Below are 19,053 nucleotides of genomic sequence, written 5' to 3'. Positions count from 1 at the left end.
ATAGTTTACGAAAATTAGTCAGAAAATTAGTTACGAAATTAGTTATTGAAAGCTGAATTAAAAGAAAATTAACCTGAGTCTAAAAGACGGTCAGCTCAAAAAATGAGAGAATCCTGGGGCTATTTAATGATAAGCCACATTTTAAAAAGTTCAGATGGAAGTAGTCAGCAAAAATTACCATAATTTAAATGGAAAAAAAAAGAGATCCTTCTAGCGAAAGTTCTAAAAAAACTTGCAAAGTTCTTATCTGGAAACAATACTAAGGAACAATTTAATTAAAAAAAACTTTCAACTTTAGAAAAAATGAGGCTTATCACTATATTGTGTGAAATTTCGAAATAAGTGAGACTCACACATTGAAAAATATGAAATTGTATTGAAAAGTAAAAAAATTGAATATTTATTGTGTAAACAAAATTTCAAGCGAGCCTCAACTCTTCGTCTCTCAGTCTTTCGATTTCTTCTTTGTAGATGAAAAAGAAGCTCGGCGTTCGCATTCTCTACAACGGGAGAAAAAAGAAAATAATTAGATGAGCAAATGTTAAGAAGGAAAATTAAAAGTGTACATTTCATCATTCAATTTAACCAACACACAGAGAAAACTTTGCTTTTATGTGAATTTACCTAAATATCATTTAAAATACAGCCACACTTTTTTCCGAGAATAAAAAATGAATATAAAGTTTAATTTAGATTAGATATAAAGAGTATTTTATCGGTAAGCAATATCTTAACTTTGGCAAGCCTTTTGAGTTGTGAAAATTATGGCTGGTAGTTCATGTTGTAATTAATGTTAAAAATATACAAGACAGCTCGCTTTTTTTTTGCTCGTACTAAAAGTTAAACATCATTGTTAGTTTTAGTTCATATTTATAATAGCGTTGAAAACATAATGTTATAAAATTATTTTCAAATAATCATCGTTCCTTAAAAGTTAGAAAATAGCATTCATTCAGGTGTTCCTTAATCGCTGTTTTTTAATATACATTTTTAGAACCCTCGACAAAAATAAAGTAATTTATACACATTAGAGGTCACGAATTATAATTTAAGCGAGAAAAAAAAAACGAATAAAATAAATCATAAATGAAGAAAGCGAGAATAAAAATATCAAAACCTGTTTGAATGAAGCAGGAAACAAAAAGGAGATCATTAAAAACACTTTCAAGCTTCATAGTATATTAAAACTGATTTTGATACTTTTAATTCCACTGACCTCGCTCATGATTTGTCAGATATTGATAACAATTTTATTTTTCCCTCACCTACAAATAAACTAGCTAAAGTGTATATGTTTAATTTATTTCCTATAAGATTATAAAAATATATATTGCAGTTAATAATTATGAAACACGCTGTATATTGGAAAATATAATAGTTTTGTCAGAGAATGTCTATGAAAATTATACTTTTTACGATGAAGCGATACTGACTTTTATAAATCATTAATATTCAAACCATCAACTACTTTTGAGTAACCCTGCATATTAGAAATTTTATAATTCGAAAGTTGTAGATTACCAGTAAAGAGTTAAAAGTGGTGAAATATTAGAATAAAACTTTGTAATAACTTCGGTTCACCTCAAGTTGGCACTACAGGGAAAGGCAGGAAATGTAATACCACGCTTTTGAAAACTAGCTATTTCGGAATTAGTCACAGTTTAAATGTGCGTACAAATATAAATAAATGAAGTATAATAAGAAAAGTTCATCTTGAAACATTAGAAGTTTTATCATGTTTAAATATATTTAACTTATAAATACTTTCTTGGTAAAGCGAAATGTACAAAGAAGGAGGTGTTTTAGTTTGGCGATGAATTAGTGCCCGAGGGCAAGGAGTTGGAGCATTGGCTATGTTATTAGTCAGCTTAATTGTTCTTTTTTTTTTTTTTCGTTTAGCTTTAAAAAATATTAATAAGAATATCTGTTTTTTAAAAATCATAATAAGAAAAATCTGTTTCTAAAAAATCATAAGAAAAATCTGTTTCTAAAAAATCATAAGAAATCAGTTTACAGTTAGTATGTCAAATCAATTATTATTAGAAATGCTCTTTTCTATATTTTACTCACAATTTTAGTAAGATTCTTAGTAAAAAACAAAAAAAAAAATGGTATTTCGCTTTCTTTAACGCAAATATTGGGCGCTTTCACGCCTTTTTTGATACCTTATGAACCCAACTAACTTAAAGAGTGATCCAGTTTCCATGACAACGGTTGCAATCCGGTCTACCTGCCTTTCTGTCCAGTGACAACTTGAGGTGAAACGGAGTATAGCAGTTTCATTTTTGTTATGCATAAGGTCAAATGAATGTACAATGATTTAAAAAAAAAGGGTGAATTACCACATCCTTAGTTGTTTTGAGAGCACCAGCTGAGATTAAAATTTTGGCGATTTTATCAACTTTATCCATTGCCATTGCATAATGAAGAGGAGTTCTTCCCAGCTGCAACACAAAGAATCAAATTTCATATTTCCAGATTATGTATTTATTTTTTTTAAAAATCAAACGTTTGACACAGAATGGATACCAGTATCCCTTTATTATATATTTTTTTCTGACACTCTAATTAAATAAATAAAAATATATTTTGGTATTTTCTATATAATTATGAAAAACAGTCTAATTCTAAGTCAAAGAGTTAAGGGATAAGATTCAAACATATTCAAATGTTAAAAATAATATTTTTCACTTCAAAATAAGGGAAAAAGTATGAAAAATATGTTTAATAAAAATTTTGCGTTAAAGGGTTAAGAAAGTTCTTTAGTTTCTTTCTCGCTATAATAAAAAAAATCGTAAGAGCTGCCAATTACCGTCTCTAAGGTAAAATTGGTAACTTCCTCCACTCACGCCTGAACAATGTTTCAAATCATTTAAAATGGTTGTGAAAAAGCTACTATAAGGTAATTAAAAACATTTAGGCAGCATTTAAAACATCATCGAATCGTGGCTTTTATACATAAGTTCGGATTATTAATCAAACATGGAGATAAAATATTTTGAGTCAAATTTATTATATCTATAAGAAAATTGAGAGTTTAGTGGAAGAAGGTGTTAAGTGACATTTTTGAAGGCGTAAAAATTCAAATCTCTCGAAAGAAATGCTTATTTCTGTCTAATTCAGTTCTGCAACATTGACAATTTAGCGAAATGATGATTAATCCTTAACAGACCAATGCCACCGTATAATTCTTCCTCTCTATTTAAACAATATATATTATTATATTTATCAAAAATTTTAATGAACGTTTGATGTTATAAAAAATTAGATTTATAATATTTGAATTCAAATCGTTAAAATAACAATTGAGAGGTTTAATTTTATTTTCATGTTAAAAGATATAGTGATTACTTTATTTTATGAGGATTAAATATATTAAACTTAATTAAGGAACCACTTCTACTTTTCAAAATTTAAGTAGTTATAGTAGTTAAATTTACTTGTAATAGTGTTTGGTTCTCAAAAGGTTCAATTTTGTGAATCGTTGTGGTTGAGTACTTCTGGAGTGGAAAAATATTCCAAGTGCAACTGTCGAAGAGTCATCTTAGACAGTTTCTTTCTTCTTTCCTTTTTTTATCAGCAAACGCCTTAAGTGTGACCGTTGTGAGTTAGAATAAGTGTTAAGGGCTTAATCGATTTTGCTAATGAGAACAATTGATTAGTACTGACAAGAAATAAAGCTTAACTTAGCGTACAAACCAGAGTTGGGCAAAAATGTAATCGATTACATTTTTTGTTTACAGCTGTAATCGATTATAATCGATTACATTTTTTGAATACTTGTAATCAGGATTACAAGATAACATAATTTTGATTACAGCTGTAATCGTGATTACAATAACCTATTACAGTAATCAATTACTTGTAATCGATTATACAATTCAGCAAAAGTTTGATTACAACCGTAATCAAGATTACAAATAATTATGATTACAAGTAATCAAGATATACGATAACATATAAGCTTTACAAGTAATTGTGATTACTTGTAATAAAATTATCCAATTACAAGCAATTACGACTGCATAATATATGTAAATATATTATGTAAGTATGTATGGGGATACATATTTTTATGTACGTGGAATGTACACACACGTGTACATACAATTTGTGATTCTTATATATACTTATATGTATTTGCAAATGCTGTTTGTACGACAAAATACATAAATATATTGTAATATACATAATACAATGAGTATATGCTTAGTACACATAATTATGTCTATATAATACATGTACGCATGCATGTTAGTTTGTATGCAAATGCAATGTTTTGTATGTTCGTATACACAGAAAATATATCTACTAACATATGTAAAAATAATGTAAATGCGTATACATGTATTTATGCATGTAAGTACATACATTGTATGAATGTATGATAATAGCATGTATATAATACAATGTTACTGTAATCGACGCCCAACTCTGGTACAAACGTATTGTTAACTTAAAATTTATCAACTTTAATTCCCTAAAATTTCACTTAAAAGCTTTGCACACAAATCTCTTCGAATATTAAAACACACATTCTTTTAATACTACGAGAAAAAGACGAAAGGGAAACATTGACAACTAATCTCTGGTTTAGAAAGAAACTCACATTGTCAGTAACATGAACTGCAGATGAGTTGGCTTTCACAAGAGCTGTAATGATACCGATGTGTTGGAATAGGACAGCTATGTGAAGTGCAGATCTTGACCTCGTTCCTTTCGCGCTGACTAAAGTTCCGTCAGATTTTGCTAATCTCGCCACTCCCTCCAAGTAGTTCTTACGGATGAATCCATACAGTTCTTCTCTTTTTCTCTATCGAATTGAAACAAAGTTTTTAACATAAACAGCATTTTAAAATCAGTTTCTTTCCGGATCATCACACTTAAAATGAATTAAATACAACACCCTACTTTTTATAGACTAGATTGTGTAGTAGTGTAATTCTAAGTGCTTCGTCAACAACGATTAGGTTTTAAAAAGAAAGGAAAAAAATCACTAATTAAGGAAGAAAAAAAGTATTAATCTTGGTGGATACATTCACTAAATATAACCTCATTATTTAATTGATGAATATTTTTTATCTTTGTTGTAACTTGAATTGAAATAAGATGAGTTCGTCAACACAAAGCCAGGGAAACGCACTTCAAATTGTTAAATCGGTTATTTTTAGGGAGATCGTTTTTGTCAGAGAGTCGAAATATCTTCACCCTTTTTCTCTTTTTGTATGCTTTTATTGTACAAACGGTACTTTTTAATAAGATGAAAATGCATGTGAAATACACATTACAAAATGTAGAATTTGACTGGTATATTTAGGTAGATCGGTACATAAGCCAGTGCAGTGAGATTGATCCTCAAGTTACTGAAAAGTATTAATCAAATATTCTTAATATTTGTTGGTTTTTTTAAAAATATATTTTTATAGTTTATTTATTTATTCCAGAATTACTTAAATAATGCGACGTTTTTCTTTTACTAAATGAAGAATTTTGATGTGATACGAAAACTGTGTACGACGTGGCTCGAATGCATTTTTCTGTCAGAAGGTATGAGCATTGAGAATTTTTTTTCTCCAAAATATAAGTAGGTTGTATTTTATTTTACATTATTTTATAACCGTCGTTCAACATCCGCCCCAATTTTGAGTTTACGATTATCAATGTTTAACTCCGTAGCTTTGAACTCAATCCAGAAGACAATGGAACACCTAATTCAGAGGCTCTAAGAAAAAGAATTTTCTAATTCGATGCTATGTAATGAAAAAAAAATCTTTTTTTTATACTTATTTGTTCATTTTAAACAGAATTATTTAGAGTTTTGAGTCTAAGAAACATTAAAATTTCAAGCACCAGTTGAGACTCTTTAGGCACCATGGCAACCAGAATCTTACACACCTACATTGTTATTAAATTTATAAACAGTATTTATAGCATACTAACTCAATTTTTACGCAAATCTATCAGTATAAACATAAATAAAAGTTTTGTGGTAGAGCCGTCGCCATCTTTGATGACGTCATAGCTGGAAAATGTACCAAAAGGTGGCTGCCCACCCTCGTTTAAAAGGCCTTTTTTAATACACCTACTAAATAATTCGGAAAAGAATAATTTCTCCATACTCAAACTTTCTCACAGAAGTACATTCAGGACCTGGGTTAAAGAAAACTCGCGAAAAAATTTCTATTTCTCCTCCTATACAAATAGAAGTTTTATCGTGGAAGGACCTGAATGCACTTCCGTAAGAAAGTATGGCGAAATTTTTCCCCCCGAAATATTTAGAGGGTGTATTAATATTCTATTTCTTTTACAAAGAGTCCCGCAGTGGACAGATCGTTAGGACACGATTCCCAGCAGATCACCGAAGTCAAGCATCGCTGGCTGCGGTCAGTGTGCGGGTGGTTGACCACTTGGATCAGTCTGCGTAGGGGCCGAGAATGTGCGGTATCGGTCCTCGTTAAACTGTTCTAGCGAAAAGCGCTCGACTTCGCGTACAGGTCGTTGGGCTACCGAAGTGGGGGTGCCATCTCCTCTGCAGAGGATCAAAATTATGATGGTATGTCTTCGGATCATCCTCATGGATGTTTCCGAGACCGTCGGCAATAGCCTATTGTGCAGCCATGGTACGACGTAAATGGACAATAAAAACAATAACAATAACAACAGACAGTCGCCAATAGCCCATTGTGCAGCTCTAGTACGACGTAAATGAACTACAACAACAACAATCCTCTTACAAAGAATAAATTAAATGTATTTTCAGCGAACTGGAGATGTGGTGAAACCCTGTGAGCCTCCTCACATCAAATAGTGACAAGTTCTTTAACACGTTTTTTTAACAACGTTTACAACCCAAAGCGTATAGCCGTGTTCAGAAGACTATACTTACTACAAACTCTGTCACTTCTCTTGCAAGTCCATGAGAGGTGTGAAGTCTCTTCTGCTCCAGGACGGATATCAAACTTTGACCAGAGGGATCTCTAATGTGAATCATGTGATCATAGCCTTCATGCAGTAGCATTCGTATGAGTGATGTCTTCGGTTGTTGGAATGCATCAAAAATGAAGCGGTCGATGGCCATCACATTATCCTCCTTGTCGCTGTCTTCTGCCACGTCCCTGCATGTTCTGTAGAGGACGTCCCTCTCTGCAATCAGCACTTCGGCGTGACTGAGGAGGCCATAGAAGCTTCCATCGGGATGAACACGAGCAGCTGCAAAATGCAACACTGTCTGGCCTTCTTCATCCTAGAAGGAAAAAAAAAATTTAAAATAAATCAACAAAAAAAATGTGTTCGCCTTATTGCGATCACTGGTTACCCATTGGTCAAATGCTTTTTCTTTCTGGATTGACTCCGTTAAACGTCACAACATTTCAAATCATGGGTTGCAAAAACTGTCTCAATTGATGTTTGTCGTCGGATTGGTTTTCATATCCTGCGTGTTTTAAGACGCCACAAAATACCTTTCCTTTTCCAGCATTCATATTTATACTGAAATCACCGTCAAGCCAGTTACGTTAATAATAAAAAGAATATGAAAATACTTTAAATTATTATTATGTAAATACATTAAGAATGACTGCTGAAATGAAGTGACTGCTAAAGTGAAAATGAAAAGAGAAACAGCAGCGTTCGCCATAGCAACGCATGCAATGACGACGCATGCGCACTGTTTACTGTTACTTTTGAACACAGTTGAAAAGTGTGTGCACGCCATCAAATCCAAATCAAAACCCATTTTGCCAATGAGTAATATTGCACACTTAGATTTATTTAGATCAGGGTTTCTGAACCTGTGGTTCATGGACCCCTAAGGGTCCATGAGTCATATTTTGGGGGTCCGCTGACTACTCCTCATTTTTAAAACGTTTGGTAGCCTACCCATTGCTTGTAAAGCGAGTTATGGCAGCTATAATTCTGTTTGCTACAGTGTATCTTTGCTGTGTATCTTTTTCCACACTTGTGACAATAAAACAAAACATCGAAATCGATTGAATGTTGGACATGATATGCGCTTTGCTTTGTCGAAAACCATCCCTCAATTCAATTTATTAATTAAGAAAAAGCAGCAGTAACCTTTAATTTTAAAAATTTTGTATACAATTAAAATAATAAAATTAAATGTTTTTTTTATCAATTGATGTTTTTTGCAATTATTTTTCTCATAGGGGGGTGATCCGTGACTTCTTAAAATTTTTTAAAAGGGGTCCATTATACCAAAAAGGTTAAGAAACACTGGTTTAGATAATAGATTTTTAAATATGATTAGATAGATTTTTAAAAATTGATATCAATCATTGGTTTTCACCTTCATTTTTGTATGATCTTCAAATTCCAAAGAGAATTCCTCATCATCATCATCCATTTCTTCAGGATCTTCAGCTAAGACATCGAGAGGGGCGCTTCTCAAATCATCAACTCTATTAAAAAAATATATCATAAGAACGAAACCGCTTGAATAGTTCTAAGACACCATTTAAATCAGTGAGATTTTTAATGTTTCAGTTCTCTGAAACTATTCAACTGATTCCATTTAAATTTAGAACTTTGCGTTGAAAACCTACATTTATATTGCATCTTTGGCAAATTGCACAAAATTTTTGGTAAATATCACTTAATTTAACTTAATAACCATAGTTGAACAGCCGAACAATTTTGGGTTCACGACAACTAGTGTTCAATCCCGTAGCCTTGTCATTTTGAACCCAATCCAAAGAACAAAGAAAACTCCTGGATCAAGTATTTGGAGACATTTGCCTTCGTGGAGGACTTTTTGATGGAACTAACCCACATTTGCGTAACATGGAAAACCACGAAGACCTCTCATGATTAGCCTGATGGTAAGAGCACTCTAACCCATGATCCGTCTTAAACTGAGGATATTTTACGTCAGGACTATTGTCGGTACAAGCCGGGGTGTGGAATTCGTATCGATCAGTCCTCGCTGGGAATCAAACCCGGTTCACCTCATTGGAAGGCGAACGCTCCATCCCCTGAGCTACCACGGTTCTGTTAAATATCATCAGAGAGACTTTACATAGAGTTTGTTTTACATTAATGGTAAATGAAATTAAAAAAATTCAAAATAAAAAGTAATATTTTTAAAAACCACGTTTTTGTAGTGGAGAATAATAATTAAAAAAAATTGAAAAACAAAAAACGTGGGGGCGCATGAAATACATAACAGTAATGTTATATTGGTGTGTGTATGTGTGCCTTGAAACTATGTGTATGGTATATCTGTAATTGTAATCGTATCTGAATGTGGATGTGGAATATGTTTGTGTATATGCATATGTATGTGGATGTATATATGTGGCTATGTGTAAGAAAATGTGTATATGTATGTGTATATGTATGTGTATATGCACTGTTATGTATTTCATGCGCCCCACGTTTTTGGTTTTCAATTTTTTTTAATTATTATTCTCCACTACAAAAACGTGGTTTTTAAAAATATATTACTTTTTATTTTGAATTTTTTTTATTTTAAATTATAATTTTTTTAATTTTTATTTCATATTTTTTAAAAATTTTTACTTTTTAATTATTATTCTTCACTACAAGAAACGTGGTTTTTAAAGATATATATTTTTATTTAGATTATTTTTCTTAGTAAAGAGTAGTCAAGACTACTACAAGACCACTACTAAAATAATAGAACTTTAATTTTAAATTAGGGATACAAAAATCTTTATAGAAAAACAATACTTTTACGACTTCCATTAGTTTTGTGCTGATGACAACCAAAACAATCTGGAAATGAATGAGGAAAAACTGGATCCTACCACGTGATTTTTCAGCCAATAAAAATACTCCGACAGTAAAAATCTTTTCACCTGACATGTAATACTAATTTGAAATAATGGAATCGACAACAAAAGACAATCTCGAAAAAAAAAATTTTTTTTAAATTTTAATTTTATTTTACTTTGTGTCTTTTTTCTCTTCATTTTCATGTATTGTCATCCAATTCTGATCTATGTGCCAAATTTGAAGTTTGTAGCTAGTCGGGAAGTTAGTTTAAAATCGATTACAAAATTCCACCCGGACAGACATACACGAAGGCAAGTTTATATAAACGTGGTAAAATAATAATAAATGAAATATCCTGAGTGTGTTTTGTTTCTTGCCATTTGGCTTCTGGTTTTTATATTGGCATTTTGCCATTTTACATACTTTTACTTTTTAGCTTTTTAAACTTTTAAATTGCCTTTTATGAGGGTCTTTTGACCTGGGCTGGCACCCCTTGATAATTTTTAAATCTCCACCGTTGTAAATTTTATGGTATTTTTAAGGAATATAAGGGTCTTTTGGCCTAGTACCATATTGGCCTGCGCGCCAGTTTTCAGAATTTTAACATTTATTTCACGAACCTTTTTAAAAATTCTTTTGCATGGCCTGCATGCCACTTTCTAACTTTTCGATTTCGTATTTGTAATGAATTGTGTTGAAGCTGTTATCTAGCTCCACAGCCTTTCTTTGTAATTGTAATGTTTTAGTTTCAATAAATGCCACGGGGGGCTTTGCCGGGTCTCCCGGCTGGGTCCTTGCGCCGGTGTGCTTGCCTGCGTTTCCCTCACTGGGGGGGGGAGATCTGTCGCGGCGACGAGCTCACGATTTTCCCGTACGCCCGATTATGGGGGGGGGGGCAGATATAACTTAATATGGTAAGACTAAGTTTATATGGTAAGACTAAGTATTAATGGTAAGGCTAAGCTTATTTTATACCCTTTAGCGTTAATGCGATCTGTTGCGTTGTGAATCTAATCTGAAATAGCTTTTGAGAAAGAATAATGCGAAACTGTAAAGCGTTGAAAAATCTCTCGATTATTTCGCTATTAGGAACGCATATGGCGATAATCAGAGTGCGCTATATGATAAATAAATAAAATACATACAAATCTTCTTTTATTTCTTCCATGTGTCCATCGTGAATATCTACGACGATCGTTGGTTGATGTTAAAAATAAGTAATGATATTTCACAAATACTTTGAACATTCTCCATCTAGATAATGTTACAGTTGACATTCAGTAGCTTTCGTAATGTCACAATACTATGAAAAAATTACTTTTAGAAAGTAATACATTAAGTTACATGTACTGGTTTTTGAGTGAAAGCGTTATTGAGAGAAATGATTGCAGGATAATTTTTAACTCATCTTGCATTTCGATATCCCCAAATTAATTTCCGAATTATTATTTGTTTTGCAGAATTTATAATACGGAGTAACATTACAGAAATTTCAAAATGTAAATAATTATTTAAAGCTTTGTTTTGAATGCTCTCATGTCAAACTTTACATTCGTTTCATGGTAATTCGAAAAAGTTTTACCAACCGCGCGTCTTCTTTTTCTTCCTCATCTGCATTCATCATATCATCTTCTTCTTCTTCTTCTTCTTCATCATCAGCAACTTCAGGTTCACTGCTCGTCTAATGTTAAAACAAGGGATCAGTCACGGTACTTTAAAAAATAAATTAAACAAACAATTAATTTACACTTTAAACTAATTAAAGTTTTGATCAACTGCTTTTTTTTAATAAAACGAAAAAAAAAATACGAACAGTTGTGACACGCTATTGGTGAACTCCAAAAACTCCAAGCAGAAATACTTTTATTTTATAATCGTCGTTGAACAGCCGACCCATTTGTTTTGAACTGACGACTACTAATTTACATCTCCGTAGTCTTGTCATTTTGAACCCAATCCAGAAGACAAGGGAACACCTGGATCAAGTATTAGGAGAAATTTGCTTTCGTGGAGGACTCTCTGCTGAAACTTACCCTCATTTGTGTTAAATAGAAGGGAAAACCCACGTAAACCTCCCACGGTTAGCATGATGGCAAAGGAACTTTTACCCATGATCCGTCTACCCCATAGGTTATTTTATGTCAGCACTGTGGTCTGTGCGAACCGTGCACGGAATTCGTATCGACCAGCCATTGCCGTGATTCAAACCCGGTCCACCGCATTGGAAGATGAATGCTTTATCTCCTGAGTCACCAAGGCAGAAATAATTAATTGAATTGAAAAATTTCACTCAAGCATTTCATAAAAATAAGCACTTCAGAAAGATCTAATTAATAAATGGAAGGAAAAATAAGAAACTAAGACAAAGTCAACGAGGAAAAGAAATGGGAAGAAAAAGTTTTCTGAAGGTTTCGAGAAATACAGGATAATACAAAATAAATTAAATGTCTCTACTTAGCAGTTTTTAATACAAAATGATTTGAAGTAATCCAAGAAAGGCAGAGTTAAAGAAATTTAGTAGATCTAATAATATAAACCATGGAAAAGCGTTGAATATTCTGATTTGTTCTCCAAAATAATTCTGTCGTTAACTTTTTCAGATAGGTAATTTGGTATTGTACGTAAAAGAATTTTTCAACATAACGGCAGTTTTTCTGACATTAAACAAAAGTAAATATTTTAAGAGATGTAAGAACAGTCAAACTTACAGTTTTAAATTACCTATCCAAAACTTCTAACCGTGTAATTTGTTACTCAAAACATTTGTGAAAATAAAATGTGAAAAAAAATATGCATAAGGTCTAAAAATTATTTCAATCATATAAAGCGAAGCCTTTATTTATTTACTTATTTTATTTTATTTTAAAGGGTACAGCTACGTTGGATGATACTCCCTACTCAAAAAATAAGTTAAGAACTTAAAAATAATTAAAGAAAAAAATAAAAAGAGCCGTAAAAATGAAAATCAAAATTTTACTTAAAAACCACAAGGGTGAGATAAGAGGGCTTTCTCTTAGGTCGAGTATTATCGTTTGGCCCGATACATAAAAAATCTCAATAGTTGGCAGATCTTGAGTTCGATCGCCCTTGACGTCAAACTAACTTGCAATTGTAACCCAATGAAAAATTTTCTCAGGTTGATATGGTTTCCCTCCCATAAACTTCTATTTTTTAAGTTCCGCTTGTTTCGAGGCAAGAGATTTTCTTTCAAATTGGATTTAAAATTACAAGGATGAATACTGTCATAAAGTTTAACAAATAGCTCTGAAGAAAAAATGTCCAGATGCTTTTTTCATAAAATCACCAACAGCGTGATGTAAACGTTTTCTGACAATCATCAAAGGAAAAAAGAAACGCAATCGCAGTTTGTAGCGCAGAAACATAAAAGGATTGTTCTATAAAGCGTGGAGCAATTAACGCATTGCATTGAGTTGCAGTCGACTTATTTTTTAGAGTATCTACAAATTTCTTGCCAGTATAAAAAATAATTTTTTTTCTGATAAGATAAAAACTTTAATGTACAGTGCGCAAAAGAAAAAAACGGGATACTTCAAATAACTTTTATCTAATGATCAAATCTTCGCGTTCTAGATCTCAGTCTTAATGAACGGAGGGCGAGACATCAAATATGCTAATTAATTACAAGCATTAATTAGTGAAGACAATATTTCAAGTTACGAAATCAGACAATAAAACATGTTTTTTTTTCAATAAACATACCTTTTTTTTTCTCGACGGATGCAGATTTTTTACCACCAAAATATAGATGGTAGCAGCAACCTGGGAAATATTGTCTCAATAGTTGGGTCAGGAAAATTTAGACCTCGTAATATTAATTTTACATTTTATGCATTTCGCCATATCTCGAGAACTTTTAAAGCGGATTTACGTATCTTTGCTCAAAACTATAAAGTTTGTTTTTCGAAAAACAATTTCATACAAAATATAAATTTTAGTCAGTTTTTTTTCTTCTTTTGACTATACTATTTTTCAGTTGAAAAAAAAATCTTACATTACACTTGGCTTCTTTTTTTTTGAAATGGTATGAGCATGTGTATTAAAATACTTATTTAAATGTCTTTATAGTAGTGAAACTCTTCAAGAAGATTTCTCAAATAAAAGCTCGAAGTCCCCCAAAAATGTGCTATAGTTTGTCTACGCTAAGAACTCCTCCCGTCACCAAGTCTGAGTCCGTCTGGTGCTATGGAAACAAGAATTGTGCACTTTAGGGAGGGTAGCTTCACTAACACCATAGACCGAAGAGATTCCCTTTCTCTCGTCGACCCGAGCCGAAACCACTCCAAAACAGTGATCCCGCACCCCTACTTGAAATAGTCATACCTTGTTACCATAGTCACCGCCACAGGTTCAGACGAATGTCTGGGGGAGTTCTTATTTTAGATACACTATACTACTATTTAGGAAGGGAACTTACGTGAGGAGCAGAAGATTTCATGGCCGCGTACTGGTAAAGATAGGTAGCAAGATATCCGATGGGGTCACTGGGTCTCCTTTGAGCCACTTGAGCCAGACCCTTGACCAAAGCATCTCCCAACACACCAGCCAGGTAGCGACTGTCCTTGTTTTGTCGATCGAAAAGAATGGGATAATCTATGAGAGGTTTGCTTTGTGCCTCCTCCTGCTGGTCACTTCTCTCCATCTCAGTTTCAACGGCTTTCTCCTCCGCCGTACCTTCCGGTGTGGGAGTATCGGCAAAATCAGGGGTCTCCCCACCGAAAGAATCGTGGTCAAACAGATCCACTGTAAGATAGTATAAACCAAAACGATGAAACGAGACTTAAGGTTGTCCCCCGAAACTATTTCGCCAAGGAAACATTACAATTTAAGTATCTCAAGACAAAGCCTTAGTTTTAAACTACCCAAGTCAAACTTCTATTGATGGCCAACATAATACTGATGGTAACCATCAATAATTTCATCATGAACCATTACATTTTTTTTTACAGTAACCAACATAAGTAACCATCACCTCAATGTAGGAATTCGGACTGATTTATGATGGTCCGACATAGGAATAGCAACTTGTTTTAAAGGTTTGTTCATGTCGAACCATCACGAATTTCCATCACAGTATCATAGAAATCAAATGTTGGAACGATCATGAACAACCATCACCCCAATGTTAGAATTCGGACTGATTTATGATGGTCCAACATAGAATCGAGTTAACATGTCTTATGTACCAATGAATTAATAATTGTAGTGGTAGAATTGGAATTTTGTAGTGGTAGACGCACTACACACCCTTTATTATATGATTTATTTTTATGTTGTTTCAAGTTTCCAGTTATTTACAATATATTTTGTTTATTTCAGACGCGCATGAAGACGGGAATTTAGTCGAATCATAAGGTTAGTTACAAAATTAAAATTTCCGTTTATTATTTTTTTAATATCTAATATCTTTAAATCTAAACATTTCTTTAATTCAATTACGATGCATTAATCGCTTTTATGTTTCAAGGTATTTTCAATTATTTATTGTTAATTGAAGCTAGCCACAATGGTCGAATTATCGTCGAAGCAAAACACTTTTGATTTCATTTTTAATTTTATAGTAATAACTAGTCACAATAACAAAATATCGCCTGTGTATTGAACCGCCTGCAGGGATAGCGAACCAATGGCACGCCATATAATATTTTGGGCACGCCACCGATCACGAAGTTCACTGTGAAGCAATTTACCAATTAAATTAAAATTTACAAAAACAAACATAAAAAAATAAACAATTATTAACAAAAAATTACAATTAATGCCAAAAAACAATTAATTACCATAAAAAACAAGCGAACAATAAATAACTAGCAAAAAAAATTGACAGACCTGCTTAAAATAACATCTTACATTCTAATATAAGTTATTTGTCATCTAATCTGCAACAGCAGAAGTCACTCTGATGTTACTTTAGGTTGAATTACGCGTATAACTCAGATATTGCAAACTGTATTTTTTTTCATAGTAAATAAAGAGTTTTGATTTGATAGTATTTAGTGTTATTATTTTCCCAATAATCCCAATTGTCAAAATTGTTTGACGGCACGTCTATGACCAAATTAAACAATTTTTTAGAAAAAATGGCACGCTGGTGCATAAAGGTTCGAAACCCTATCGTATCCGCCTGCCAAATGCAATTATTTGTTTTCAGTTATGAATGTTGTTTGCGGTTGTTTTTCGAAGGTTCCGGCGTCGTAAGAAATGATGCGTTTTTTGCGAATAACACGCTATTTTCATGACTTTTATGAGTTTGCAACAGTTACTCGTGACTACTAGATTTTGATTATAATAAGTTATTCTAATTATTGTAATGCCTGTTTTACGAGGCTTGAAGCCTCGTTTTACGTGACATCATGGAATTTCATCCTTAACGATTTAAATTTTATCAGTATTAGAAAGCTTTAGTTTACATTTAGAATCTCGAATAATTTTACACTTAAAGATCTTAATCGAAGCGTAGTGGACAATTTTGAAAAGCTATACCATGCTTAACACTAAATCGATGTATAAACTATAAAGATCTAAGTGTTTAGATCTTTCAGAAAAATATACATTTACTCAGAATATTCACACACTGAACTTTTCATATATTATGTTTTCATAAATGATTAGTAAAATAAACATAGTGATATTACGAACATTAAAGGAAAAAAAAAAACATCATTCAAGAAAAAAATCAGAATGTTTATGTTTTAACCCACTTAACATCCACGAGGACGTTTATGAACCAATGTAACGTGCTTATGAGAATATTAATAATTTTTACGAATATTTTTAAATTAAGCTAAAAAAAATATTGTTTTGAGTAAAATCAATAAAGTCAAAAGCTAAATTAAAACTTAAACATTTAGAAAGTTCTTAAAATTTTGTTGTATGCAAATGTTGTGTTTTTGTTATTTTTTTGTTGTATTTTTGTTATTTTTTTGAAATTGAGAAATATTTTTAGGAACAAGAGTCCACCGTTTTGTATGGTCAACTCATTTATCCGCTTCCTTAGATATGTTTATGTGATTATATTAATGTTTAAAAGAAACAACAATCCAATAAGAAAAAAAGAACTTTATTTATTTCCTTTTGATAAGTAAATATTTATTTTACAATACATCATCAAAGCAAAAGATTGCCGATGGACTCTTGTTGAAATATTTATCAATTTCATTTTCATTGCATCAGGTAGCTTCAATTATAAGGAGTTGAAAGTTTGAATATTCAAGTGTCAAACTTAAAATTGCAAGAAATAATAATGACGCGACTCCTTTAAAAACTTTTAAAGCTTAAATCAAATATTGTAATTCTTTTATTGCTTTTGGTCAATAACTAATAAATAATTTTTGAGTAAGATATAACTGTGATGAATTTTAATAAAACCTATATCTTTGCATATTTGAAACTAATCTAATTATCAAAATCTATTTTATTTATTTCTTTAATGTTTTTGTAGTGAGACTTTTGAATAGAAAAAAGAAGGAAAAAAATGAAACAAGAGTCCACTGACTACATCAAATATAGCACAGTTTGTTCAACATTTGTTCAATTACACGTACTTAAATTACATGTTCAGGAAAAATCAATAGTGAAAAGAAGGGAAGACGTACTTATAATACAAAAGTTGGTACAAGAAGATGATTTAGTAATGAACCCTTTAATGCATCGTTTTGAATATTATTGAATAAAACAATGTTGAAGGATTTTGACGCAGATGTCAGAAAAATAAATAAAGCCTGAATATGTTGGCTGATTCATTAATCGCGAACATAACTGGCTACCCAATGAAAACATTTTTTTGAAACTTTTTTGACAAGGAAAATATGAATATACTACAGCTTAAGTGCTTTATATTCGAGGTAAGCTTTAAATCTTTAGCTATAAATATTACCATTTAAACACAATTCACTGAATTTAAAAGCGAACACATATTTTTAAAGAAAAGACTATCAAATGTTTATTTTTTTTAAAAAAATACAACCAGTTGAGTTTTTTTTTTTTAAAATTTAGAAGGAAATTATTATAATAAATAAGTACCAGATACTAAATTCTTACATAATATAGTGAGCAGAAATAATGCTGAGACTGAGAAAAACATATGTCAAACATTAAAAAAAAATACATCTTACTATTTTTATTTTAAAAATCTGTGATATTTGCACCGCTAGACAAAACTTGACACTTAGAATATCATTAATATTTAACAGTACGCATATTTATTTGTAACGCAAAATTATAAAAGAAAGAAAGAACCACCCAGGATAACTTTTAATCTAATGATTGGATCTTCACGTTCTATGACTCAATCTTAATGGTTCAAAGGGGTGACATTAAATATGCCAATTAATTAGTTCAGATGATATTTTAAGTTGCGAAATCAGGCACAAAAACTTACTTTCTCGGAATAAAGATACCTTTTTTTCAACGAAATCGGGTTTTTGACCCACGAAACATGGGAAGTAGCCGCAACCTGGAAAGTATAATTCCCAATAGTTTAATCAGGAGAGCTGTCTAAAGTTTGGACCCTTTATTGTTAACTTTATTTTTTACGTATTTCGCCATATCTCGAGAACTTTTTTAACGAGTTGAATAATTTTCGCGCACAATCATAAAATTCGTATAACCAAGGATAATCCCATGCAAAAAGTAAATATTAGTAAACATTTGAAATTTTTTGCACTATCATTAAATAAAAGAATAAATGTGCACCAACATTTATTTTTTGCATGGGATTAACTTAGGGTAAATGAACTTTATAATTGTGGGCAAACATTTTTCAATTCGTTTAAAAAGTTCTTGTGACATGGAGAAATACGAAAAAGGTAAAATAAAGATTAAGGGGTCCAAATTTTGGATCACTCTTCTAATTTAACTATGGGGGCCATAATTCCCAGATTGTGGCTACCCCCGATATTTTAGGAGGTCAGGAGCCCGAATCCGATAAAAAATAAAGGGTATGTTTATTTAGACAAAATACGTTTATAAGTCTGATTTCGTACTGAAAATATCGTCTGCACTAATTAATTAGCACATTTAAGGCCTCCCCCTTGAACCAGTAAGATTGAGCTTTAGAACTTGAAAATTCGATCATTAGATCAAAAGTTATTCAGGGTGGTCCGGGTTTTTTGGTGCACTTTACATACGAATATAATGCCAAACAGCTTTAACGGTAACCGGTTGAAATTGCAGAATATATTCGGAGACTTGCAGAAATTTTCGATATTCACGCACGCATTAAAGGGTAAACATAATAATTAAGCTTTTATTATTAATTCAACCAACGCTGCTTTATAAAAT

At 31.8% G+C, this 19,053-nt stretch overlaps 1 protein-coding gene across 2 annotated transcripts in view; it reads right to left on the bottom strand.

The window, feature by feature from the left end:
• Positions 1 to 354: 354 nt before the first annotated feature.
• LOC107438162 (uncharacterized) overlaps positions 355 to 19,053 on the bottom strand; it is a 70,135-nt gene continuing 51,436 nt past the window's right edge. For both annotated transcript variants that reach the window (XM_016050373.4, XM_087158045.1), the window contains 7 exons: positions 14,189 to 14,514; positions 11,340 to 11,434; positions 8,306 to 8,417; positions 6,887 to 7,243; positions 4,610 to 4,813; positions 2,343 to 2,444; positions 355 to 500 (listed from right to left, as the gene is read on the bottom strand). In XM_016050373.4, the coding sequence (XP_015905859.3) occupies positions 420 to 500; positions 2,343 to 2,444; positions 4,610 to 4,813; positions 6,887 to 7,243; positions 8,306 to 8,417; positions 11,340 to 11,434; positions 14,189 to 14,514 (1,277 nt within the window). In that variant the 3' untranslated portion in view covers positions 355 to 419. The remainder of the gene's footprint in view (positions 501 to 2,342; positions 2,445 to 4,609; positions 4,814 to 6,886; positions 7,244 to 8,305; positions 8,418 to 11,339; positions 11,435 to 14,188; positions 14,515 to 19,053) is intronic.

Source organism: Parasteatoda tepidariorum, chromosome 2 (assembly GCF_982258835.1).
Source record: "Parasteatoda tepidariorum strain Cologne lab strain chromosome 2, Ptep-v5.0, whole genome shotgun sequence".
Lineage (NCBI taxonomy): Eukaryota > Metazoa > Arthropoda > Arachnida > Araneae > Theridiidae > Parasteatoda > Parasteatoda tepidariorum.
The sequence above is the reverse complement of the archived record's forward strand: the minus strand, read 5'-3'. Positions and strand labels throughout refer to the sequence as shown.